Source organism: Lineus longissimus, chromosome 2 (assembly GCF_910592395.1).
Source record: "Lineus longissimus chromosome 2, tnLinLong1.2, whole genome shotgun sequence".
Classification (NCBI taxonomy): Eukaryota; Metazoa; Nemertea; class Pilidiophora; order Heteronemertea; family Lineidae; genus Lineus; species Lineus longissimus.
The window spans coordinates 28,057,669-28,068,498 of record NC_088309.1 but is presented as its reverse complement, the minus strand read 5'-3'; the positions used below and the strand labels follow the sequence as shown (position 1 = coordinate 28,068,498).

Genomic DNA, 10,830 nt, shown 5'->3' with positions numbered 1-10,830 from the left:
AGATAACAAAAGAGTCATATAATACTAATTTAATATTAGGGCATAGTAATAATAATATTGAAGTATTACTATGACTGTATCTTTTTGATATAATTTAATTGGTTCAGTTATGTATAATCTTATGAAATCGTTCAGTGATTGCTCGAGAGTATTTGGGAATCCCGGGGGAACCCCTCAATTCTCTCAGTTTTGCCATTTTTAATACATTTTCCATCTTTACTGTCAAGAAATGGAGAAAAAGCACATTTTGATTGGCTGCACTGGCAGTGTAGCATCAAAATATATCCCAGAAATAATTCTAGGCCTCAAAAACATAGCAGATGATGATGTAAGAACTGATTTCTTTGATTTTGAAGCAACTGGACCGTTGATTTGGTTAAAACTAAAATTAGCAAGGCCTATCTCCTTTCAAGCTTTTAACGCAGCGTTAATCGGCCACAATCTTTACAACTTGACACCCCGTTGCCCACAGACAAAGGGCCTGTGTGGTGTGTCATGTGAATTGAAGCACTCAATGTGGTGATAGGACTTTGGGCGCTTTATCCTTCCTTATCCACTCAACAGATCTTTTTCTTCATTCACTTCTTTCAGATTGAGATTCAGCTTCTGCCTACGCAAAATTCGAAACACTTTTTCAAGGTGGAGGATCTTCCGATCACAGTTTGGGATGATGCGGATGAGTGGAGGGTAGGTTGTTAATTTCCTGCTCCTGCTCCTTGAACTTAGACCAGTAACTTAGAGCCAGGGTCGACCAATACTACAAACCTAAAAATATTCTTTATTGACTTGCTGGAATTTTAAGACAGTCAAGAAACCAATGACTGAATAGGATATAGGCCCTATAGAATGTCCATTGGAATCGATGAAATGAATAATAATGTTCCAATCTGTTTGTCCATTTCAGAGCTGGCAGAAAATGAACGATCCAGTTATTCACATTGAGTTGAGGAGATGGGCTGACATCCTAGTCATAGCTCCACTTGGTGCAAACACAATGGCTAAAATCGCCACAGGAATCTGTGATAATCTGCTGGTAAGTTGGAAGCAAGATGATCTTTTCTTATTAGGGTGTGTGTCTAAAGCCATGAGACAACTGAAGAGCATCTGCTGTCTTTGTCTAAGAATCACACTTACAAGTTATACCAGCAAGATTTATACATTGCTCCACCATCTGCTAAAAATACTGACTGTTAGTTCATCTTCAGCCAATATTATCAGTATATTTTGCCACTGCATGGTCCTGTTCTCATTTCCTTGTATTTCAGACTTGTGTTGTACGAGCATGGGATGTGAAGAAGCCATTATATTTTGCTCCTGCCATGAACACTCATATGTGGAATCATCCAATAACAGGAGAGCAAGTGCTGAAGTTGAAGAGCTTTGGCTACAAAGAGATTCCTTGTATATTAAAGAAGCTTGCCTGTGGAGATAAAGGTAGGGACTGCTGACTGGTCTATTACATTTATGCTAAACTCAGAGGAGACAAGTTGACATTCAGTTGCAAGTAAAGCTGTTTTTCCTAAACAACAAACGTGCTCAACTTTGATATCATTTTTTCATGAGGACACTAGCAGTTATACAGTGAGAAATGTGGTATTGAAATACATACACCATACTTCAATCACTTCCAATGATTGTCTTGCAGGATTTGGTGGTATGGCCGAGGTGTCTTCAATCGTTGAGTGCATCAAAGGAGCCCTGAAGGAAATACGAGAACAAGAAACAAAGACTTCCTGAGAATTGTCCCGTCACTTAGATAAGGTTCTACCTCTGTAGCTGCATTGTTAGCTGGTGCTCTTAGAACATTGGTGCTCTATTGGGACTTGCTATGAAAGCTATGTGCCTTCCAAAATCGAGTGCTTCCATTTCAAAAGTAGAGGTGTAGGTTTGATCCAAGCAATTCTGTGCATTTCTCTGTATTAGTCTGGGGCATTTCTTGTGCAATCATTTACTTAATGCAAGCATGTTTTTAGTGGTAAGATCAGTTCAAGGCTGATCACAAGACTGTGACCCGCTGTGCTTAACTTATGGGAGGAGTCAAATATGTCTTCAGACTGAAACCTCAAATAAATTTTGTAAAGGATAGTCTGTTGTTCTTGGTCTTCTGTTCATGGATCCTGCTCACCCTTCAAATCGTCCATGCGAAGGAACTCGTACAAAGAGAACTTGACATACTGTTTTACCCAGAGGCGGAACAAATTTATTGAATCTTCAATTCAAGTAACAAAATTAACTCTTCTGGAGCAGTCATAATCTAATGCACACTCTTAACATGGGTTTTATGAACAGAGTAAAAAAGTTACATACTGAAAGTGATTACAATATTACAGAGTTTCCAATGATATCAAAATTAGCACAATTTACATTCTCTACCTTACTCCGGTCACAAGGAAGCACGTTGCCAAATAAACACATACAATATAAACAGACGTCTACATGTATGTTCACGGAACAATTCACAACTAATATGCCAGCACTGCTCATTGAGGGGAGTGAGAGAGGTACAGCTCATTGTGAGAGCAGTACTGCACCAGGCCAAACAAGCTCAAATATTGCCCCTACTCCTCTAAAATGGCAAGGGCAGCAAAATGTCCATCAAATACACATTTTCGTGGGTGACATAATACAAGTATGTGAACTGCATGGTAATATGATGAATGTACATATGTAGTTGGATCCCGACGGTATCTGACTGGTTTAATATGTTCAAGTGATTTTCGCAAGCAAGATTGGTTTCTGTGAGGATAGATTAGAGATTCTAACCTATTCTTGTTTGTAAAAATACCAATTCCAAAATTCTACATCTCACAACAGTCCATGAAACTCGCATGCCTTCGCTTAAACCTTGCATAGAGTCTAATTTATGATTCATCTCATAAAATTCGTACACAAATTCAATAACTCTTACAATTATATACATACTATAAAAACATAACAAAGCACTAAAATAGAATCTCCTTTACATGAGTATAAAATGCTTTCAGTAATGAAATAAATGAAATGAAAAAAGATTTCATATGTGACCAGCAAAATGATGGATATCGATGCAATGAAAATGGTGAACAATATCTCACTGTCCTTACACACAGAGTTAATAACCCTGATATATTCACCCATAAAAGTTATAATAAACATTGCTAAATCTCTTTATCGATATCATTAAGTAAAATGATTATATTTTTGTTAAAACTGCGTGCATTGTTTGCTTTAAAATAATGTGCGATCATAGAACTTCATGTGTGCTTTCCCTGATTTATTCCAAATCGAAAATACACGAATCTCTGATTCAAGTTATCACACATATTCTCAACACGAGTCACCCAAGGTTACAAACAGGGAGCAAGATCTGCTCAAAAGTGGATATACTCTTGTCTCACCAATCTAAGACAGGTTCTGAGTATTTAATTTATGTTAGATATTGAGCACATGATTGTTTAATATCATTCAATATGTTCAATTTACACAGACGATGGGTTGGCGATACCAAGCCGTCTAATGGCCATGACCTCATGTTCCGGCTTGGCCTTGGTAATCAAGCTACTTGTCTGTGATTGGTTCAACTATTCAGTGAATATGGTCCCAAGTTCCACAGATCTCCATATGTACGATATGTCTTAACAATATACCACACACACTGATGTCAACATCTCTCCTGTGAATCTTGCAAGCTATTCTCCATAACCCTGCCCCCCCCCCCCCGATCCTCAAAAGACGCAAATTTTGGAAGTCCTAATATTTTCTTAGCACCAATAACTGAGTGAATGCAAAAACATTTTTCGCCATCTTTTGTTCCAAAAATGTAGCGAATCGTATCCTTAAAATTAGGCCTTAAAAAATGCTGCATTTTCCAAACTGTGAAAATACTGTGAAGCGAAATCTTCAAAATCAGATAACACCCCATGGAGAACTATTTCAACTATGGTTGGTACAAAGTAACACACCACCCTTTCCTTAAGACAGCTCAGTGGATAATACTACTGACAGATACTTGAACACTTTCTAGAATAAAATCTTCCCATAATCCACAAGACAAGGACAATATTGAAGACTAGGCACAAAAATACTTTCAAATGAAAACATTCATGAGGTTTGGAAAGTTCAGAAAATTTCTCTCAAGGCTCTCAATACGCAAACCTGTATTGCTACATGGTGAGGTATCGTTAACGAGATTATGTAGCTAAACAGTTGAATCCTGGAGACTTTCAGTTTCCTCCCTGTATAACTTGGCAATATCCCTGCCTGGACAGCACTGGGGGATGAACAGGGTCCACGTATAGATGAAGATGCAGAGCCAACTCGATGCCATCTTTACCCAAACTGACGTCCAACTGAAACCAAACTTCTCCAGGTTGATATTTTCTGGCCTGCAATGGTGAATGGAGTACAAACTTCAATCAATGGCCGACACTCAAGACAGACAGCTTTTTCTGAGCAGTTGTACATCACAGTCGTTCCCTGGCTGACCTCACATGTGTCTCAGCCCTAAGATGATTGACTCGAGAGATTTCTGCTCGATTAAGTTTTGGCATGGTCATGACAAGTAACTGCCCCCCTCAATGAAGACTAACAGAATCCGGCTCTTATGCCAAACAAAGAAGACATTTCCGTTACCAAGTCAGATAGGGTACAAGAACTCTGTAACTTACAATACACCAACATAAATGACAGAGATGATTGAATAGGATGGCTCTATGTTGGAATTACTGCTCCCCTTGTTTCCCACTTACTTGAACCAATTTGTAAGTTGCATCATGACATGGAGTGCCGCCAGTGCCATGATCACATGGAAGAAAGGATAGCTGTAGGAGACCTTCTCTGTGTCATTGTATATCACTTTCTGGCCACCACAGTTGGCTATTTTGGTCCCTGTTAAGATAGAAAGACTTTTGTAGCATAACCTACAACAGTATAAACTTTCTGACAGGCACATAGAGTACTCAGCTTGGCAATTGAACAAGAGATGCCAGACTAAAGTGTCGAATGAAAGCCTCACTTAGTGATAAGAGATGTGAGCATTAGAGCATTTTCAATGAAATACAACTACCTATACTTACTTTTGCCACAACAGTTGCAGAGCCTCCGGTTGGGATTCTGAAAGTTAGAGGATATCATCATTGCAAGGGTTATCATCTCTTGATCTACACTCAAATCTGTCTTGGACCTCAAATAGAAAACTGAGTGTGAGCCCCATATGGATTATTGGTACTTGTACTGCTGGAATCAACACTGAGTAATGGAAACTGTGTGATTTTGCTTGCCATTGGCATAAGCTATCACTCATGTACAATGATGTACGCTCAGTGGAAAAAGGAGTGGCCCAATTTCCAAACCTGAATCGAATGTGTTTGTCTTTCGAAGCAACCAAGGTAAGAATTGAAGAAGTAATATTCATGCAAACAATGTGCTCACCGGCTCTCCAATTGCAACTCCAAGGCGGAAGGCTTGTTGCGAGGTTCGAAGACTGGAAGGAAGATAATGGACATGAATGAGACACAACAAGCATGAACCATCGCGATTCAGGGATTTGAGAAAGTTCCGGTGGTACTGTCCAATCAAAAGAGCAGAATTAGGTCAAATTTGCTTTCTAAAATGGGCAAATAGAAATAAGAATATATTAAGTAGACACTCTAATGAACCTGAAGGTTGACAACTGACTTGCCAGTAAGGGCCTTTACCAAGTTGACACTAGACTGAATCAAGACTGGTTTATACTCACCAACAATAGACAGCTGTAATGACGACTACAAGTAGACCCACATATGCAGACACCATGTCTGCCTTGCCTCCAAACAGTTTGGGTTTCGGCCGACAAAATATCTTTGTATAGTTGTGGGTGACAGGATCCTGTATGATAGCTCCCAGCTTCATTAAGGCCACAGGGTTATCTTCAGGGTACTCGATGGGGACTGGAACATAAAGGAAAACCATGAGCACAGATGTGTTTCGATCATCGTAGAAGGTCAACAATGAAATGCTGCAATGCATTATTGCTTAACAATCACCTTCAGCATACATGAAGTACTGGTCCAATTAATCCTTAGGACATCCGAATCTAATACATACACGTCAAGATTAGTTATTATGTATTCATATAAAGATCTGTTCTTCACTTTTTGCCCTATCAAGTACATGGCTGGGGGACCAAGTTCAGCCATTATTTTGGAGCATTATACTGTCACAACCACTTACTTAGAACAGGAGGTTCACTCTGCATAGCTGACCAGGTCAGATACATCACATAGGCAGACACTATAGATGATGGAAGAGCTCCTGCATTGGGATTCTCTGAAATGAAATAAAGAGATAATGTGAAGACATCTATCCTCAAGTATCTTGCTTGCGCTGGCGTGCTACCCAACAAGTTATGTTATCAATTATAAGATACCAATATTTAGGTCAAACTTCTATAATCTTTTAAAAACAAAACTTTAATGCAAGTGTATTAAGGAAATCTGTTCGGACTCACCTCCTAGAATACATGGAAGTACGGAGAGTATGGAGAAGACAGCACAAGAGAGCACATTGATTCCGATAAAGATCTTATTCTCCATACAGCGGTCCAAGGTAGTGAAGTGATAGGCCAGGAAAATGGCAGCAGCAACACTCCCAAGAAAGATGATAACTGCCACAATGTAGATCAATGCATACCAACATTTACTGCCTTTTCGCCCCTTATGATTCCTGTAAATAGTGTATTAAATTATCAATCATGGGGACACACTTTCTCTAAAGCTGCTACAAAAGTTGACGACTTAAGTGACATCAGACTGGTGGATACATGTATTCTGATGAACACGAAGTCTCCGATCTGGTAAAGCGTTAGGTGTCCTCCTTTCAGAAGACATAAACATTGTGGCCACTTCCCTCCAACATCAGGTTGTCATCCACACAGACAATCAATCAGCAAGAAGGAACTTCAAGAGGGGAACAAGTAACAGGGAGAGGAGGTTGGTACTCAGGGTACGGGCAACCATTATTTACTCACCACCTGGCATTCCAGACATAGGCAAAGTCAACCAGCAGGATCAACTGTATTGCGATGAATATTGGCCACTCCCCTCCAATATCAGGTTGTCATCCACACAGACAATCAATCAGCAAGAAGGAACTTCAAGAGGGGAACAAGTAACAGGGAGAGGAGGTTGGAACTCGGGGTACGGGTAACCATTATTTACTCACCACCTGGCATTCCAGACATAGGCAAAGTCAACCAGCAGGATCAACTGTATTGCGATGAATATTGCACCTCCTGCCATCCCGACGTACAACCAGACTGGAAGACAATGATCAAGTTAGGATGCGCTTCAATGACGAATAAAATAAGATTGGTTCCGTGTAAAAGACATGATAATATTGTCAGAAAATGAGGTCAACTACGATGAGTTCAAGTGAGGCTTGACATACTGGTATTGGTAAATGTACAGCAGTTTGAGGAAAATTGGTAAAATGATGTTTATTTGATGATTCCACAGAGTTGCACACTCATTTTGCCAATAGTTCGGGGACGAGATCGACAATCCAAATACAATTGAGAGAGGATTTAACAGCATGAATAAGAGTAAAGACCACTCTTAATTTAATTGCCAGGAACTGGGGGGGGGGGGGGTGGGGGGGGGATGAGTAGCCAGGGCAGGTTTACTCTATGTGGACTCTACTCACTTTGGCTAAACGCTTTTCTGTTTGGTATAAAAAAGGCTGCTGCACAGAAAAGACCCAGGATGATGAACTTTACAAACCAATACCTGAAAGAAACAAGTCATATGACTTACAGGCTATGTACTGGCATTGAGCATTTACATGGAGGGGGGACCCGTAGCAATCTACAAGTACATTGGAATTTCTTTTGATCAGTCAGTTGAAGAATTTGAAGCGAATCAGCTAAGCTAAGCTGGTTCATCATAGTCACTAGTCAGTGTTTCCTTTACACGGCAAATAATATTCTTGTGACGGATAAATATGGGAATAGCTAACTCTTACCCGTTGTGAAGACCACCTCGACATCCCTCACCAGACTTAACACAGATTGTCAAGAAGCACATTATGACATGAAACACCACAAATGCAAAGCAGAGTCTGTAGACGGCCATGTAGCCTGTCAGTAGCTCACAGGCTCCACCGGCACCGAGATAGACACATGTGTCGTTGAAGTAAGGAACCTGAAATAGTGAACAAATGCAAGGCCTAAGGGCACCGTAATTGGGATACCCGTTTCTGTAATCCCCAGAAGATACCTTGATTCTGTAGCTGTTCATTACTATTCAGAGAATTTCAACAGGTCACATTTATCGCCAGGTGGTCCATCTCAATCTGCACTCGGCAGCAACCATAGGTCTAGGAACACACCAATGAATGATATAGTGCAAAGGATCTTGTAATGAACATGTTGAATAAGAACTTAGTATTCCTAACATGTACTGTACAATGTAGACTGAGTCAGTGGCAGGGAGGACAAATATTTTTAAGTCTTTTGAAGTCCATGGAGTTTACAAGTGTCCTCAAGCATTTGCTGCTTGACAACAGAGTAATAGGCTTTGACTTCGAATGCCATATGGTATATCTGAAGTCTTAGACTTCAATCATTCAATGTCATAATCACGCCATATAACCCACTCTTTTCCTCTACTAACGTTCTGAAGCATAAGGTCCTGTATCTGTGGAGCCAACATCAGGCACATCACCACGGTGATGATCGTCAGGAAGAGTACATACATCAACCGAGTCGACGTCGACTCCTTCACTGGCGGGCAGCAGGGAAAACATAGTGAACAAGAGGTGGGACCGCAGCAACAGTTGATCTGAAGGACAACGAAAACATCTACGTCATACCCAGACTTGTTCTTTTAGTCTTTTATTGGAACAAGTGAGTCACAGCATAGTTACCTCTCACTTCTTGTCTACATTGTCATAGGAGTCTTCCCCCAGGGGACATCTGTATTATAAGCAGGACCATTCGATTTGGTCCCAAATGTTTTTCCATTTAAATTGAAAATCTCCAGTCTTATCAGGACGCCTCTCTATTCAAGACAGCATCATCAGTCATGCAAGGCCAGGGCTTGGGTGTCTTTGGCCTTGCGAGATAGAGGTTTTTCAGCAATTCCCTTTAGATCAGTAATAATACTACGGATACCAATATAAGCTTCAAACCTCCTGGTGCTAGTATGTTAGCCTATATAAGACTGAGGATTGGCAAAATTAACTCACTAAATTTAGTATAAATGCCTCAAATCCCTGTGATTCGATTAAAAATGATTTGACAGTTCAGAATAGAAGTAGTTAGTTAGAACCTCCTTGGACAGATCAGCCGTATCGCATATCTGATGGTGACATCACCATCACTTGCCTGTTTTAGACAGCTGATCTGCGAGATTACTGTACAATGCATTGAAACAATGTAGACCACTGCACTATCATCCTGTCATAGTGTATGGATTAGTGTGGTAGTGTACTCACCTGCGCATTCAAACAGTTGCACATGATTTTGGTCGATAGATACTGACAACAGATGGTGACCAAAAGAGCCTCTTTAGACAATTAACACCACTATCACCAGAAATCGGGATCAAACTGTCATATGCGAAAACTCAGGATGGAAACATCAACATCCATCCATCATCCTGTCATCATCCTCTCAAAAGCCAAACGCTAAATATTTTGCAATCAGTACGTAGTTCCTATTCGACCACCAGATGTAAGGATTCATTGCGGGTTCCGGGAGTTGGTTTAGGGGCGCAATCACCTAGCTTATAGCGGGTAATTTGTAAACTAAGATTTCTGTGACACGATTCTAAAGTCATATTTCGTATTATAATAAATACGTTATAAATATAATGCTCAAAATTGATTCATGAAAAGGGCGATAGGGCAATATTAAGCGAACAACAATGAAAAAAAGTGTAATTTCATAAACCAAATATTATTTCTAGACACTATTACATGTATTAGCTAATTTGATCGTAAACCATGAGAACAATGCATTGGAAAAAAATATTAGTTGGAGGTTCGTTACGATTTCGTTAGTCTCGTGGGTGCTCAGACTGCGCGCAGTGCGTGCCTGCCTTGAAAACAGTCGAGTCAAGTCGCGTCGAGTCGATCTCGTAAGTCATGTAAGTCCCGTGGGTGCTCGAAGTGCGCGCATGCGTGCCTGCCGTGAGGACAGTCGAGTCGAGTCGAGTCACATTCGGGTACGCCGGGTCCGCTTGGGGTTGCGAACGAACTCCATTTAGGACAAGTGACGCATGCGCTTTTCCTTATGGATATCCGTACGGACGAGGGACCATTTCCAAGTTTACCGCGATGACTGATGTGAACGCTCATCACCTTACGCAGAGGTACAAGGACGGGCCTAAGTCCAACGGACGTTAGATTTGTCTGCTGGCTTCAAAAGCAGCCAATGGATACTAAATCGTCAATGTAGACCATAAACTGTTCGTATTAGTTTTCCCTTCATCTCTTCCACGTTGCCGTCCGTTTCGGACACTGTAGGATCTGGTGCCAAAGAGCTAAGAAGTAACTTTTCCCCAAAAGCATCCAATGGCCGCTAAATCGTCCATAGCCTATAGGCCTGCTAAGACTTCTTTTTATCTCTTTGACGGACGCTGCCGTCCAGTGGACGCTAAATCGTCCGTAGGATCTGTTGCAAACTCATACTATAAATCTATGTTTTCTCCCAAAGAGGCCTGATCAGCTAGCATTGGCTTTTCTTGTTCATCACTTTTGACGAGGGCTGTCCAATGGACGCTAAATCGTCCGTATGACTGACTGAGAAATAAACTGTCTTCTAGATGGCAGGAGAATAGTAAGGTGGTTCATTCCGAATTGGCGGCCCATTTC

The 10,830-nt window shown here is 40.7% G+C and overlaps 2 protein-coding genes across 2 annotated transcripts; one reads left to right on the top strand and one right to left on the bottom strand.

The window, feature by feature from the left end:
- The first annotated feature begins 171 nt into the window (after positions 1-171).
- LOC135483370 (phosphopantothenoylcysteine decarboxylase-like) lies at positions 172-2,078 on the top strand. The gene is made up of 5 exons (XM_064764217.1): positions 172-328; positions 592-687; positions 905-1,033; positions 1,266-1,434; positions 1,646-2,078. The coding sequence occupies exons 1-5, from the start codon at positions 230-232 to the stop codon at positions 1,735-1,737; spliced, it is 585 nt and encodes a 194-aa protein (XP_064620287.1). The 5' UTR covers positions 172-229; the 3' UTR covers positions 1,738-2,078.
- Positions 2,079-2,183: 105 nt separating this feature from the next.
- LOC135483369 (serine incorporator 5-like) lies at positions 2,184-9,665 on the bottom strand. Its single transcript, XM_064764216.1, has 12 exons — positions 9,451-9,665; positions 8,628-8,795; positions 7,978-8,156; positions 7,660-7,742; positions 7,180-7,273; positions 6,467-6,681; positions 6,190-6,285; positions 5,717-5,906; positions 5,410-5,461; positions 5,055-5,091; positions 4,728-4,866; positions 2,184-4,364 (listed from the first exon to the last, which is right to left on the bottom strand). The coding sequence occupies exons 1-12, from the start codon at positions 9,472-9,474 to the stop codon at positions 4,178-4,180; spliced, it is 1,464 nt and encodes a 487-aa protein (XP_064620286.1). The 5' UTR covers positions 9,475-9,665; the 3' UTR covers positions 2,184-4,177.
- Positions 9,666-10,830: the final 1,165 nt, after the last annotated feature.